Below are 17,003 nucleotides of genomic sequence, written 5' to 3'. Positions count from 1 at the left end.
GGATGTTCCTGATGGCGGGGGAGTCCAGAACCAGGGGTCACAGTCTAAAGATAAGGGGTAAACCATTTAGAATAGAGATGAGGAGGAATTTCTTCACCCAGAGAGTGGTGAACCTGTGGAATTCTCTATCACAGAAGGCAGAGAATATATCAAGAAGGAGTTAGATATATTTCTTAAGGCTAAAGGGATCAAGGGATATGGGGAGAAAGCAGGGACAGGGTACTGAGTTTGGATGATCATCCATGATCTCATTAAATGGCGGAGCAGGCTCGAGGGGCCGAAGGGCCTACTCCTGCTCCTATCTTGTATCTTTCTATGGAACCGACGGACTTTTTCAGCAGTTTGGGTATTACGCATTACGGTCGTGATTTTATTTTTCTGCGAGCTCGGGCGAGACCTTGCCAGTCCTTGGAGGAGGGACTGCCGGGAAAATGGCAGAATCTGGGGGCGGGTGCCCATCCCGTCTCCCAACCCACCTCCGTGCCATCTTACCAGGAGGCGGGTAGCTGTCCCGTGCCGGGTCCCGTCTCCTGGAGGCGGGAGGGGGATTAGTGCCACTTAACTGTTTGTTAGCAGGTAGTTAACAGGCAGATTAAGAGGATTATCCCCATTTTACCCACACAAGTGCGGGCTTCATGAAGGCTGCGAACCCCGCCAGGGTCACCGAGGCGAGCAGTGGGTCTGCGGGGGTCGGAGGGGTGCAAAAGTGCACTGTGGAGGTGAGTGATGGGTGCAAGTGTGGAGAAGTGAGTATGTGAGGTGAGTGGAAAGTGTTAGAAAAAGTTTACTTACCTTTGTTTCTTCCTGCAGGCTTCAATCGTTGGGGATCTGGAGACTTCGGCATCTCCACGGCAGAGATGACAGATGGCTGTTGCATTCTCCAATGCAGCAACCATCTAATTTCTGCTAAAGAAAGAGGTTTGATGAGGCCTTGAATTCAAGAACTCATCAAACTACAGAGAATGTCAGTGTTTGACAGCTTCACCGAGCTTCATTTTGACAGATGAAACGTCATATGCTGACGTTCTCTGTAACCGGCTTTCCCTTAATTGGCCTGCTAAGCCCGCTGGGCAGACTTAACAAGCTCAATCAAGGGAAAATAGCGTGGGTTGGCCAGAAGTTGATGGAGGCGGGACTGAAACCCGACAAGTGGGAGTCCCGCCTCCAAAAGCTCCCCATTGGCTAAACCCAGCCCCTCATGTAACCATTTTTCATCAGAAAATATAAGTGAGATAAAATTACCCAAAAGAGATGGTTTCTTGACAGGCTTATGTATATCATATAATACTTTAATCTAACAAAATGTCGAACCATACGCTGTCGTCATACTTTTCACAACACCAATCACAGTACAGCAGCTTTTGTGATGTATTATGCTTAGCTACAGCACCACTTGAGCAGCAAATCATTTATGCGGAGAAGATAAAGTTTAAAAAAAATCTGCGGCCCTATTCCACTTATTTTTTTGTTTTTGTTTTTTCCCAAGCTCTCAATTCCTCTGGGGCAGGGCACAGAAAGTGACCGTCAATTACTAAAGCCAGTGACACTGCCAAAAGGGAGAAAATTGTTGCTCATAAATGATGGGATAGAGATGTTGCGTGATTTGTCGCTGTGAGTTAAGGAGTGAACAATAACAGGAACAATCTGCTTTTATGTCTGATTATCATAAAATCCGAACTTTAAAAAGCCCCTGTGTATGAGTTACTACCTTATTGTTTTGGCTGCCATTTTTGGTGTTAAACACAATGTTATGCTAGATTATAGGAAAGTTCCTTATGAACTGTTGACATATACTTCATATTGTATGGTGGATGGCCTCTTATTATGCTCAAGTAATTTATTTACAGGCACCCAGAGAATCTAGAAACATAGAAACACAGAAAAATAGGAGCAGGAGTAGGCCATTCGGCCCTTCGAGCCTGCTCCGCCATTCAATATGATCATGGCTGATCCTCTATCTCAATACCATATTCCCGCTCTCTCCCTATACCCCTTGATGCCTTTTGTGTCTAGAAATCTATCTATCTCCTTCTTAAATATATTCAGTGACTTGGCCTCCACAGCCTTCTGTGGTAGAGAATTCCACAGGTTCACCACCCTCTGAGTGAAGAAATTTCTCCCCATCTCAGTCCTAAATGTCCTACCCCGTATCCTGAGACTGTGACCCCTCGTTCTCGACCCCCCAGCCAGGGGAAACATCCTCCCTGCATCCAGTCTGTCTAGCCCTGTCAGAAATGTATACGTTTCCACGAGATCCCCTCTCATTCTTCTAAACTCTAGTGCTGCTCTGTCTTTTAAAGCAGGGAATGGTCTTGTTCCTTTGCTATATTTCTTCCCCAGGATTTTAAGTCCAAGTGTCAGTAATATCTTCAGTAACTTTTGAATACGCTTAGATTATGCTCGCAGATTTTCCTCAGCATTGCTCCTGGTGAGTCAAAGTTACACACTGAAGTGTGAGAGCTGAATCAGAACAGGAAATGAGTGTGAGGCTTACAGAAAGTGCGTGTTGTTCACAAGACATTGAATAGCTGTGATAGTATATTTAATGTATGAACTACGCTTACTTTGGAAGTCATAAATGGTGTACAAGAGTTCTATTGCCAAGTTCTCAGTGCAAATTCCCCAAAACCAGCACAACCCAAATCTCTTGGGGCTAAACCTGATGTTTCTCTGTTTTTAAGTGGAGAAGGGTGTGCTTTATCAGGTTGAGTAAAACAACAGCAGTGTCAAAACACAGAAGCAGGTTAGCAGTCAGTACAGTAAGCCATATGTTTGGCCAGAATGTAAAATCAATAATACTGCAAAATCCCATGGAAAACAGTGATCATATTTGTAAGAAGTAGAGTAATCCAAAGTAGCAAAGGTGTACTGAGAGTAACTTCTCGGATCAGTGACGATTACTCTAGCCACCTGTTCAGGAATGCCCGAGAGCTAGGTATGAACATGTAATCTATTATACCATCAAAGATTAAGCAGCGCATTCCACAATGGGACTAAGAAGCCAATTAGAGCTACATGCAAGGCCTGTTTTAGCAGGTCTCACTCAGCATACAGCAGAGTTAGAAAGAAAGACCATGAATGATGGACCTCTGAAATAAAACCGGAAAATGTTGCAAATGTGTAGCGTGTGAAAGAGAAAGACAGGCTAACATTTCATCAGGGTTTTTGTTTTTGTCGTGTCTATTTGTACACAGCTGGACTGGGCTTAAACATCTAAAATCAGACAAATACTTGTGTCGTACGTAGTAGCATCTTCAACTCCCAGCAGACAACCTTCCAGAGCTGCACATCAGTGCATCTGGTAACAGTACACCTGCTTTTACCTGCTACGGAATGTGAAAAAGAGACCGAGCCAACATTCTGCTCCTGTTTATTATCAGGCTGTGCTGTGGATTGTCAGTCAAACTCTGCCAAGACAGCCAAAGAATGCCTTTTCCCCGCCAGAATCCCAACCATTTCCAGGCATTGTAGCTCTAATTGGCTTCCTAGTCCCATTGTGGAATGCACTGCTTAATCTTTGATGGTATAATAGATTACATGTTCATACCTAGCTCTCGGGCATTCCTGAACAGGTGACTAGAGTAATCGTCACTGATCCTAGAAGTTACTTTCCGTACATCTTTGCTACTTTGAAATACTCTACTTCTTACAAATATGATTGACGTAAGAAAACTACTAGGCACTTGGTCTAAGCGTTAAACAAAGCTTTAATCAACTGTTTTACAACATGGAGGTCTAGTTGTGTCCTTCACTAGTTCCTGTTAAGAATGTCCTGCGCAAGCTGGGCCCATGCCCGAGTATTTATACTCTCCCTGGACAGCGCCACCCGTAGGCTGCTCATAAGTCTTTCTTTCATGAATGACTGATTCATGTCAATGATCATTGTTTTCCGTGGGATTTTGCAGTATTATTGATTTTACATTCTGCAGCATGGCTAATCTATCCATGCACCCCATAAACAATGAACAAGACACATGATTGATGCCCTCAGTAGGTCATGGGTTCAAGCCCCACTACAGGACTTGATCACATAATCTAGTTTGCCATTTCAGTGCTGTACTGAAGGGGTGCTGCATAGTTGGAGGTGCCAATGTTTGGTTGAGGCATTAAGCAAACTATCAGTTCAGGTGGACATAAAAACACTCATGCCACTATTCGAAGAAGAGCAGGGGAGTTCTCCCCGCTGTCCTGGCCAATATTTATCCCTTAACCAACATCACCAAATTAGATTAACTGATCATTTATCTCACTGCTGTTTGTGGGACCTTGCTGTGCGCAAATTGGCTGCCATGTTTCCTACATTAAAACAGTGACTACAAGTCAAAAGTAATTAATTGGCTGCAAAGCACTTTGGGACTGCAAAGGACGTGGAAAGTGTTATATAAGTCCCATTCACCCATCACCTCTGTGCTTGTTGCCATACATGGGTTCAAATTTAAAACATTCATCTTTGTGTTCAAATCCCTACAAGGCCTCACCCCCTCCCTACCTCTGTAACCTCCTACAGTCCTCCGAGATCTGTGAGCTCCCCCAATTCTGGCCTATTGCGCATCCCTGATTTCCTATGCCCCGCCATTGGTGGCCGTGCCTCCAGCTGCCTAGGCCCTAAGCTCTGGAATTCCCTCCATAAACCTCTCCGCCTCTCTCTGCTCCTTTAAGATGCTCCTTAAAACCTACCTCATTGGCCAACTCTCTTAACATCTCCTTATTTAGCTCGGTGTCGAATTTTGTCTGATTACGCTCCTGTGAGGCGCCTTGGGACGTTTTACTACGTTAAAGGCGCTATATAAATGCAAGTCGTTGTAAATGCAAGTTAATTCTTATGCTCTGATTTTCTTTTTTATTAATGGGAGCTCCTACAGGGATACTTTACAGCTGTGGTTTAACAACAGTGAAGAAGAGGAGCAAATTATGGAGTATTGTGGCATAGTGGTTAGCACTGTTGCCTCACAGCGCCAGGGACCCGGGTTCGAATCCGGCCTCAGGCGACTGTCTGTGTGGAGTTTGCACATTCTCCCCGTGTTTGCGTGGGTTTCCTCCGGGTGCTCCGGTTTCCTCCCACAGTCCAAAAATGTGCGGGGTAGGTTGATTAGCTATGATAAATTGACCCTTAGTGTTAGGGGGATTAAATACGTGGGGTTACGGGGATAGGGTGGGATATGTGTTGGTGTAGGGGTTACGGGGATCGGGTGGGATATGTGTCGGTGCAGGCTCGATGGGAATGGCCTCTATCTGCACTGTGGGGTTTCTGTGATTCTGTGATTCTGTGAACTTATAAGTGCTAGTAACCAATAAATAAATGGATACATATAAAGATAGAAAGACTTGCATTTCTATAGCGCCTTTCATGACCACCAGATGTTTCAAAGCGCTTTACAGCCAATGAAGTACTTTTGAAGAGGAGTCGCTGTTGTAATGTGGGAAACGCAGCAGCCAATTTGCGCACAGCAAGCTCCCACAAACAGCAATGCGATAATGACCAGATAATCTGTTTTTGTTAACGTGGGTTGAGGGATAAATATTGGCCCAGGACGCCGGGGGAGAACTCCCCCTGCTCTTCTTCGAGATGGTGGCCGTGGGATCTTTTACGTCCACCTGAGAGAGCAGACGGGGCCTCGGTTTAACGTCTCATCCGAAAGACGGCACCTCCGACAGTGCGGCGCTCCCTCAGCACTGCACTGGGAGGGTCAGCCTAGCTTTATGTGCTCAAGACCCTGGAGTGGGACTTGAACCCACAACCTTCTTGACTCAGAATTACACTCAGCAACACAGAAATGCTTGGTTATTAAAATCATTATTCTATGTTAGTGAGAAATACTATTCAAACTAAGATCAAGACTGAGGAATAAGTTGTTGAATGATATTCGAAAATGCCACCCTTATTATATGCTCATAAACCTATAGACAGACATGAGAGTGGAGCTGGTTCTCTGACAGGGAATGCACTGCTGCTGTGAAATTTTCCATCGAGCGAAAGCCCAAATTACCTTCTCACATTCCATTTTATTTTCTGAAGTATTCTTTCCTCAACTACTATCCAGATTTGAATTCACAAACCATTTGGCTCTCATTAGTACTGGCACCATTGTTGAATTTTATTTCTTTCATCCCAGTCATTTCCTATTGGCATTACTCTGATGCAGTGCCTCAGAATAAAAAGTGTGTAAACAATATGCATATTCCCAGAAAGTTTTTCGCCTGTCCCCGGTGACTCTTGCCTTGTCGCTGTGAGAACAGATTCTTTTCAGTGCATCATATTGGGCTGTATGTCAGAACTACTCCAGACAGTAGTTTATTCATTTACTTAAGTTGATTTATTCTCATTGAGAGAACTGTCAAGAAATCTACGTTCCATGTAGAGGAGAAAAGGAACAGTGCTTTGAGTGTTCCCGATGAAGGGCGTTCTGTGCTTTGGTGATGGTGCCAAAAGGTCTGGATGATAGCACTGAAGTCAGAACATAGCCCAGCCGAAGGTGGTGCTTCTGATGGGTTTTATTTTATCGATTCAATCGAGTTTTATTTGAAACAGTGGCAAAATACTTTGCAGAAGAGACTGGAGGAGGAGGAGGAGGAGAAATATCAGGCCCGATAGCAAGACTACCCTTCAGGCAGAGAGTACCAACCACAGTGTCACCACGACAGGTGGTGCTGTATTTCCATTGTGGACGTTATTCACAATAAGGATATTTAAGGAGGAGATGAGTTTTTTCTGTTTGGTTTATGGTCACCCAACTGTCCAATTTTTCAGCAGCGTTCAAAAATGTTTGTTATCTCTTTTCATTAACATTAGAACTCAGACCTTGATTCCACATCTGCGCACCCCCCCCCCCCCCCCCGTTTTGTCCCCATTCAGCTTTATACATGGCCATAGGTGCCAACTCTATTTTGATGTCTGGAATTGTAAGTTACATTGAATGGAAACACATTAGCTGTGGCATAATAGGCATACTGTTTTATCTCGGGGGCTGTCTGCCTGGAATTTCTAGCAGTATTGGAACACTTTGAATATTACTCTGGTCAATGTCTGTTTGAGTAGATTAATCAGAACTGATCTTTAGAGTAGATGTTTGTCACTTGCTAACTATTAATTTGTTAGGGTATTACCAAAATAAATACAGATGAGGAGGCCCATTTAGTACATCTATCCAGATATAACCTGCATCACAGCATATATGTTAAATGCTTCCAAAGAAGTCCATTCCATGTGCTGATCACTCTAGTGTGAAGGAGAGGTCTTGGCGTCAGTCATAAATCTTCCTTTCACTCATTTGAACCCAACCATTATTTTCCCTTTCCCTTTCCTGCCATTTAAACCTGGAAGTTATAGCTTGGGATATTAGCGGAGTAACACTGCACACATTCATGTGATGGTCCTCCATCTGTCTTAACACATTTGGTTGAAATAAGTTGATGTCTCCGATAAATTAGTGAAAACTGGAATGTTACACAACTGCGTTCTGCTAATAATACCAACAGTAATTGTGACGTTTTTACTGCCTTTTTGTATCTCCGCTGTGAGGTACCATCTCAGTCACCTCCCAGTCACCTCCTTTCATGACTGTATAGCCCAAGGAGGAAACATTCAGCATCGCCCCGTTTGGGGCACCATTATCGGCCGTGCGCAAAGTTTAGCGCCTGGCGCTAATTATCGCCTCTGACGGCAAACTTGGCTTCTATCGCCCCTGGAGGTGATTGGAGCGCTAAATCAGGCGCTTCACACCTCTCTTAAGGCACAAAGGCCAAGGAGTGAGGCGCTACCTCAGAGCGCGGGCGAAGCAAGGAAGAGCAAATCAAAATAAACCTGCAAAGTGCTGCTCAGTACCCAAAACCCCTTCATACAGTGTTGAATCTCTTCAGAAGTCTCTCTCTCTCTCTCTCAGAATGCGTGGTGCAAAAATGTCACCGACAAAAAAAGGCAGGAAGCGGTCGCCTTTAAATCGCGCTCCCCCAGTCCCTTCCCGACTGCAAAACGCTCCCCTCAACCTGTCGTTGCTAGCGGCAGGCAGTAAGGCAGGGGGCGCCACTCGATATCCGGTCCGGGGCGCTACCGGGGCGTTGCGCACTCGACTGACGTCACGATCTGCTGGCGCAGGAGATCGTGGTGGTAGTGTTTAGCAGTGCCACAAAATGTGCCCGGGCGCTAGATGCATTGCGCCCCATTAGCGCCCTCTTAAGGTGCTAACGGGAGGTGCAAACAACTGAATTTCCCCCCCCCCCAGTGTCACCCCTCAGTCTTCCCTCACAACTCTGTTCTCTGTCACTAGGAATTGCTCTGGTGGGTCGCCTTTATGCTGCCGCAGGGTTTGAATCTCTTATTGTTATCTCAGTGAATAGAACAGGGCACTGTGTGAATAGAACTGGACACAGTATTCAAGGTGTATGACTCCCTCTGACTTGTAATCAACGAAGATTATCAAGATTAAAACACAACCCTTAACACCAATGACTCTTAAGTCAAGCTAACATACTTTTAATTTTGTTTTCAATTAAAACCATAGAGTATTACAGCACAGAAACAAAAACATAGGAACAGGAGGCCATTCGGCCCCTCGAGCCTGTTCTGCCATTCAATTAGATCATGGCTGATCGGTTCTGGTGGTTCAGGTGGCACTACTCAAGATCTCATGGTACTATTTGAAGAGCAGAGTGCTCTACTACTGTCTTGGCAGACATTGCTTCCTCAACCAACACCACTAAAAACAATTATGTGAATATAGGAGCAGGACTGGGCCATTCAGCCCCTCGCGCCTGTTCCGCCATTCGATTAGATTGTGGCTGATCTGTATCTTAACTCCATTTACCCGCTTTGGTTCCATGTCTACGAATCCCCTTTCCGAACAAAAACCTATCGATCCTGGCTTTGACATTTTTAATTGAACACCCAGCCTCAACAGCTTTTTAGGGGCGAGAGTTCCAGATTTCCACCACCCTTTGTGTGAAGAAGTGTTTCCTGACATCACCCCTGAATGGCCTGGCTCTAATTTGAAGGTTATGCCCCCCTTGTTCTGGTCTCCCCCCACCAGAGGAAATAGTTTCTCTCTGTCTACCCCATCAACTCCTTTAATCATCTTAAACACCTCAATTAGATCACCCCATATATACTCGAGGGAATACAAGCCTGGTCTGTGCAACATGTCCTCATACTTTAGCTCAGGTGACAGTTTTTCTAACCTCCCCTTTAATTATCAGCGTATTCTTCCATTATTTTCTCCCTCATCTAGCTTCCTCTTCAGTACATCTATACTATTCGCCTCAACTACTCCCTGTGGTAGCAAGTTCCACATTCTAGCCACTCTCTGGGTAACGAAGATTCTCCTGAATTCCTTATGGGATTCTTGTGTTTCAACTTAAGTTGAAAAAAGGTGGGACACCACAAGTGGTCACCCAAAAATATTCTACTTGTAAACCCATTTCCTGGCACACTTTCATAGCACAGAAGGAGGCCATTCGGCCCATCGTGCCTGTGCCGGCTCTTTGAAAGAGCTCTCCAATTAGTCCCACTCTAGAACTTTCTAACGAAATTCCAACGTATTAAGTTCCTAATCTTGGCACAGGTAAGTGAGTCATTGGCTGTGGCTCTTGTACAACAACCTGTGGTACTGTCTGGGGTAGGGGAAGGGGGCTGTTTACATACCCTCCTGATGGGGAATCGTGTGGCAGGGAGTCAAAAATGGAGAAAAAAATGAATTAAAAAAGAGGGCTGAGATTTGTACACAGCAAGCTAAAGTAACTTGGCTATACCAAGTAGAAATATATATGATGGGACAGGATTCGCAAACAAACTATCAGTGGGTTCTCAGCTCAAGTTAAAGAAAATCATTTTGGGGGCTGAAGGGCTAAGATCATCTTGTTGCTCCTGATGAGTTGGACTTTGATTCATTTTCTGATGGTGGAGTTAAGCTCTTTACCCTTGCGAATATTTAATACCCCATTGGCACAGGAAACATGACCAACTGCCCATTAGGGCGACATAGAAACATAGAAGATAGGAGCAGGAGTAGGCCATTCGGCCCCTCGAGCCTGTTCCGCAATTTAATGAGATCATGGCTGATCATCCAAATTCAGGACCCTGTCCCTGCTTTCTCCCCATATCCCTTGATCCCTTTAGCCTTAAGAAATATATCTAACTCCTTCTTGAATATATTTAATAATTTGGCCTCAACTGCCTTCTGTGGCAGAGAATTCCACAGGTTCACCACTCTCTGGGTGAAGAAATTCCTCCTCATCTCAGTCCTAAATGGCTTACCCCTTATCCTTAGACTGTGACCCCTGGTTCTGGACTCCCCGCCATCAGGAACATCCTTCCTGCATCTAGTCTGTCTAGTCCTGTTAGAATTTTATAAGTTTCAATGAGATCCCCTCTCATTCTTCTAAACTCTAGCGAATATAAGCCTGATCGACCCAATCTCTCTTCATACATCATTCCTGCCATCCCAGGTATCAGTCTGGTGAATCTTCGCTGCACTCCCTCCATGGCAAGAACATCCTTCCTCAGATAAGGCGACCAAAACTGCACACAATACTCAAGGTGTGGTCTCACCAAGGCCCTGTACAACTGCAGCAAGACATCCTTGCTCCTGTACTCGAATCCTCTCGCTATGAAGGCCAACATACCATTTGCCTTCTTAACAGCCTGCTGCACCTGCATGCTTACCTTTAGCGACTGGTGCACAAGGACACCCAGGTCTCGTTGCACTTCCCCTTTTTCCAACCTATTGCCGTTCAGAAAATAATCTGTCTTCCTGTTTTTGCCACCGAGGTGGATAACCTCGCATTTATCCACATTATACTGCATCTGCCATGCATGTGCCCAATCACCCAACCTGTCCAAATCATACTGGAGTTTCTCTGCATCCTCCTCACAGCACACACGCCCACCCAGCTTTGTGTCATCTGCAAACTTGGAGATATTGGGGGAGAAATTGGGTGAGTAGCGCCACCTGTTAGCGCCTAAAGAGGCAGTCAGTGGCTGTAGCGCCACTGGCTGCATCTCCTGCGATATTCAGTAGGGGCGCTAATGGTGGCATTAGGCTTTTGTGCTGCGCCACCACCGATGATGTCATCGGTGTGCGCAGCGCCCCATTCATGCCCCATTCGTGATATTTGGTAGCGAACGCCGCAGTTGCGCTGCTCGCTACCCGCGCCCGGTTCACGGGGCCTTACTGTGCCAGCAGCGGCGCAAGTTAAGGTGGAGGTGCGGGGCGGCCGCTTTTTCGGTGGCCGCCTGCCAGCACCTCCATCCCCGGCCTCCTAACCCCCCCCCCCTGCGGCATTGCCGGCTGTTTCCCGAGAGCCCGGCACTTCTCCTTGGTGCCGGGCTCATTTGCTGGCACTCGCGAGTGGGGATCGCGCTGTTGCAGGCACCTCCCCCTTAACAGTGGGAGGAAGGCCTGCAGTTCCGCAGCGTGCCGTGCCGCAGCGTGTGGCGCTGCGGCACGTTGCGCTGCGATAATCAGTTTCAGCGCCCTAAGAGGGATGTGGAGCGCCTTGAGCCTCGCCCCGTGTCCCTCGAGCGGCACTGAAACTGAATTTCTGGCGATCGGAATTACACCGATCGTTGCGCTAAATCCTGCGCTCAGGCGACTTTTGCGCCACTTTGGCGCCCCAACCCAATTTCTAGGCCATTGCTTCTAGTTCCCTCATCTAGATCATTAATATATATTGTGAATAGCTGGGGTCCTAGCACCGATCCCTGCGGTACCCCACTAGACACTGCCTGTCTATTCCAACTCTTTGCTTCCTGTCTGCCAACCAGTTCTCTATCCACGTCAGTTCCTTACCCCCAATCCCATGTGCTTTAACTTTGCACGGCAATCTCTTATGCGGGACCTTATCGAAAGCCTTCTGAAAGTCCAAATACACCACATCAACTGGTTCTCCCTTATCTATTCTACCAGTTACATCCTCAAAAAATTCCAGTAAATTAGTCAAGCATGATTTACCTTTTGTAAATCCATGTTGACTTTGTCCGATCCTGTCACTGTTTTCCAAGTGCTCTGCTATTACATCTTTTATAATGGACTCTAGCATTTTCCTCACTACCAATGTCAGGCTTACCCCATTTCCCCATTTTCTCTCAACCACCTTTTTTGAATAGTGGGGTTACATTAGCTACCCTCCAATCCATGGGAACTATTCCAGAGTCTATAGAAATTTGGAAGATGACCAGCAATGCATCTACTATTTCTAGGGCCACTTCCTTAAGTACCCTAGGATGTAGATTATCAGGCCCTGGGGATTTATCAGCCTTCAATGCCGTCAATTTCCTTAACACCATTTCCCTACAAATACTGATTTCATTCAATTCCTCCCTCGCATTAGACACCCAGCTTCTACTGCCTATTGAATTAATTTAATTAACACACATTTAACTCCCAAAGTATTGGGCACGGAGAATAATACTGACTGTTTCATTCATTCATTCTTGTGCTCTACACTTTCTGTTTTGCTCTCTGTCTTTCAATTTCTCTTCAACTCTTCCTCTTTCTCTCTCTTTCTCTTGGCTTACATTTTTATCACTGTGGTGTCTCTCTCTATTTGCCCTCTAATACTTTTTCTCACTCTGTGTAAGTCTCTGTGCCTCCTCTCTCTTCCGTGTGGATTTCGCGAATGTGTAAAATTTCCATCTTTTACCTTATTTCAAAACCCCATTGTATGCACGAAGATGGTAGCCAGCCTGCACTGGGTGGCAAGTGTGTACTAGGATTGGGTGAAGAGAGGCTGTCCATGAGATGCCAGAACATCTGTTGATTCAGGCTGGGAGACTGTGTAGTTGGCCGAGGATGAGGAGCACCTGGAATTGGTTCATGTGAGGCAGTTTGCAGCCAAGGTCAAGAACTGGGAGAGTTCGCAGGATTCTGGGTTCCAGGGTTTGGGAGTACTGTAAGAAGAATGATGCCAGGGACTACTTGGCAAGATGGTGGTGTGCAACTCTGTGGTACCATCTGTGAATACTCAGAGAGTAGGCTGGGAACATTGGGCCCACTGGGCCGCACGGTGGCATAGTGGTTAGCACTGTTGCCTCACAGCGCCAGGGACCCGGGTTCGAATCCGGCCTTGGGCGACTGTCTGTGTGGAGTTTGCACATTCTCCCCGTGTTTGCGTGGGTTTACTCCGGGTGCTCCGGTTTCCTCCCACAGTCCAAAGATGTGCGGGTTAGGTTGATTGGCTATGATAAATTGACCCTTAGTGTTAGGGGGATTAAATACGTGGGGTTACGGGGATAGGGTGGGATATGTGTTGGTGGAGGGGTTACGAGGATCGGGTGGGATATGTGTCGGTGCAGGCTCGATGGGCCGAAATGGCCTCTATCTGCACTGTGGGGTTTCTGTGATTTCTGTGATTGCGGAGTCTGGGAGTAATGGGATGGGGTTTGAGATCTGTGAACACTCGATCGTGTTGGGAATACTTGTATGGAGTTGATCGTCTGTGACTTGAGTGGACAACACAGCAGGGAAATGGGACTAGGCTAAATAGCAGAGAAATGTGACTGCAGTACATGGAGGAATGGGACCAGACTGCAGAGTAGGCCACATCACAGAGGAATGCGACTCGAGTCGATCGCTTCTCTGTGGAGCTGGCACCAGCACGGACACAATGGATTGAATGGTCCCCTTAAATCTCTGTGATTCTGTAATACACTGAAGCATACGGTTGTCTCCAAAGCTGAGCCTCAAATAATTAAATCTCCCAATCAGATGGTGGTGTACTTGTCACAGTCCGATCCTACGTGACTGAAGGTCAGACCCAGTGTGTGATTGATTTCAGCGCAGTTTCATTAACTCGCTGTGTGGAAGCCACGGGGTTTTAAAAAAAAATTATTTAGCTGAAAATGCACAAATTCAAGCAATCTAAGAGAAACTCATTCTTAACCAAGTCTGAATAAAGCAGAGCACTGTATTGACCTGGCCCAGTCCGCTGACCCAATCTGGATAAGCTTGAAATCTGCCATGGGCTCTTGCTCATCTACAATAACGATACCATTCTATTCAACAGCAGTCATGTGTTTCAATCTATTCCGGCAATGCCTTCCAGATTTAATTTTGGAAGAGTGCATAGGTAGTTTATGAGCTTATTTTCACTTGGCCGCCATTTTAACAGTTTCTTTTAACCTCTCTAGATAATAAAGAATATGACGCATACCTGTCATATACCAAAATCAACCCTGACTCACTCACCCAGGAAAACGGGGAAGAAGAGCAGTTTGCTTTGGAAATGCTGCCAGACGTACTGGAGAAGCACTATGGGTACAAACTATTTATTCCCGACCGGGATCTAATGCCGAGTGGAAGTAAGTAAACATTATTCATTGACGATTCTCTCACGTTCGTGTCACAGCACACGACGCTCTGCAGTTCGTTTCCCACAGCTGGAATATAATGGTACAATCCTTCTACCCCTTCCCCCCCGCCCATCTACTAAATGGAATATCCCAGTGAGGTATATATGGAAAAACACACGGGGAAATTTTTCAGTGTTGGGGGGGGCGGTGGCGGGGGGGCAGTCAGCGGGCGCGTTCGGTGGCGGGTTGGGTGTGAATTTATTTTTTGGACAGCGGGTCGGGACTCCGCTGTCCACCCGCTGCCACGCAACTTTCCCAGATGTCGGGTCTGTCAGGGTTGAACAGACCCGACACGCAGTGGCAGGGGAGGCAATTCAGGTCATTATAACCTTGTTAACAGCCCATTAAAAAGTATTTTGAGCTCAACTTTACATTTTATGAGGTCGCCCACAGGGTCCACGCTGCTTGGGGATCACGTCAGGTAAGGAGGTCGGGAGTTGTATGATCATGGGATCATCTCATTACTTGACAGCTGCAAATGTGCTATAAAAGCTCCCATCTCACAGCTGTTCACTTTCCAAGCTCAGAAGCTGTTGCTTACTGCATTTGGAAGACAAATTGAGCTTTATGCAGGTTGCAAGTGTTTGGAGCAAACTCTCTATCCAGTGTCACCTCATTGGAACAATCTCTCTCACCATTGACTGGTCGCTTCTGCCATCTCAAGTTTACCTGCCATCTATTCCATCAGCTCACCTTGGTCCTCAGAATCCCAGCATGATCAGCCCCAACACCAGCAGCACCAGGCACACCAGCAGCACCAACCTCCTCCGCAATCAACTGATGCTGCACAGGACAGAGGGCATCAGCACCCGCCCACACTGCTGCCCTCACCATGGCCAGATTTACTTTACTTGACGCTGTACACCCTGGCTGCCACATAATGTGCCAGGTTGGCTCCACCCCACACCAACACCATAAGGCATCCCCACAATGCCCAAGCCATTCCTTTCACACGCTTGACAATTGCGGGGGGTACCGTTATGTCTCAACATTCACAGCAACTCACAAAGCCACTTCAAAAGGTGCACACAGATCTGTCCAATGTTTGACACCACATTAACAGAAACTTTACATGAACATTGGCTAAAACACCCAAGTGGCTGCCCTTGTGTGTTGTTATTTGGTATGATTGGACTAGGATGAGGGTGAGTGTGAGGGGTGGCTAGTGAGATGAGGAAGTGATAATGTAGATAGAGTGGGATGGGTGGAGGTGCAAAGTAAGTTGGTGTGAGTAAGGATGTGCAGGAGTAGGGTAGGGAAGGCAGAGTGATGGAGATGTGATGAGTGGCACAGCAGGATGAGTTTGAGTGTGGCTTTGAAGTAATGTTTTGTGATCTACTGGGATCATTTAAAGGTTTGTGCCACTGCATCCTGGTCCTCCTGATGACATCCCTGCTTGTGTCCTCCTGTGCAATGTGCAACCAGGCTGCGTGGTGTCCTGGGGAGGTCTCTTCTGCCCATTGGAAGGGAAGAGAACGTCCCTGCGTGCTGTGACTCTCTCCATAAACATATGGAGTGAGTCATGGGAGAGACTGGGTGCTTGTCAGTGTTTGCAGCACCTCAATGCTGCAGAACACTGACAGCACAACTGTCAAAATCAATTTGCGCATGGTCCCTTTAAGGAAACCGGCTGATGACACGTCATCAAATGACGTCATCAGACCCCCTTCCTTCAATTGGCTAGCAAACGCATTGGGTGGGCTTACCAAGCCCAATCAGGGGAAAATCATTCTGCAGAGCGGGCTGGAGCCAGCAGCAGGGCTGTGACCCGCCCACCATGGACCCGCCGAGGTAGGGGAAACCGCGGCCAAAGTCTTGAAAGGATCAAGAAAGAAGAGGATGTTGTCACTTGCTATTCCCGTTAACAGTATTAATTAATTTTAATAAATGGTAATTTAACTCCCCAAGTGGGACGAGGGCTGTCGGAAGCACTTTTGTTACTTCTACAGATTAAAGTACAGCATTCCAGGAAAATGGATGGAAATTTGCCTCATGCCAAGTGTCTAGGCCTTTAGGGCCTCTCATGGTGGATTTATTCACGCGAAGCAAAGCATCTCTGGCACGTAGAAGCCTGCATTTCCTCTGAGTCGCCCCTTTTCATGAGGTTTAAGAAACCAATAGGTGCGAAGCTGTGATTATCACAGTTCACAGGTGGAAAATCAGCTTCCTGATCCCTATTAGAAATGAACTGCTCGCCAATCCAGAGCTGTCATGCAAGGCGTTCAGGAAAAAAAAAATGCTTCACCTACATTAAGGTGTCGGGCATTGTGCAAGAGACACTCGGTGGGAGGGCAGCAATATTTGGCTCGGGTTTGCATCCCTCCACCCCCAATCCACAGGCCTGGAAAGATATCGCCAGCAGGGCCAATGCCTTGTCCCATCTCTCGTAGAACCTGTCGGGAAGTGTTTCCATTATCACAGAATCACAGAATCACAGAAACCCCACAGTGCAGATAGAGGCCATTTCGGCCCATCGAGCCTGCACCGACACATATCCCACCCGATCCCCGTAACCCCTACACCAACACATATCCCACCCTATCCCCGTAACCCCACGTATTTAATCCCCCTAACACTAAGGGTCAATTTATCATAGCCAATCAACCTAACCCGCACATCTTTGGACTGTGGGAGGAAACCGGAGCACCCGGAGGAAACCCAC

The 17,003-nt window shown here is 46.6% G+C and overlaps 1 protein-coding gene across 1 annotated transcript in view; it reads left to right on the top strand.

Annotated features, from left to right (window-relative positions):
* Nucleotides 1–17,003, top strand: part of il1rapl2 (interleukin 1 receptor accessory protein-like 2) — a 109,945-nt gene that overhangs the window by 46,123 nt on the left and 46,819 nt on the right. The window contains exon 5 of the mRNA XM_085994438.1: nt 14,120–14,290. Coding sequence (XP_085850564.1) covers nt 14,120–14,290 — 171 coding nt within the window. The remainder of the gene's footprint in view (nt 1–14,119; nt 14,291–17,003) is intronic.

This window comes from Somniosus microcephalus, chromosome 1 (genome assembly GCF_052327205.1).
Source record: "Somniosus microcephalus isolate GS21.2 chromosome 1, FLI_Smic_1.0, whole genome shotgun sequence".
In the NCBI taxonomy this organism is placed as follows: Eukaryota; Metazoa; Chordata; class Chondrichthyes; order Squaliformes; family Somniosidae; genus Somniosus; species Somniosus microcephalus.
The sequence above is the reverse complement of the archived record's forward strand: the minus strand, read 5'-3'. Positions and strand labels throughout refer to the sequence as shown.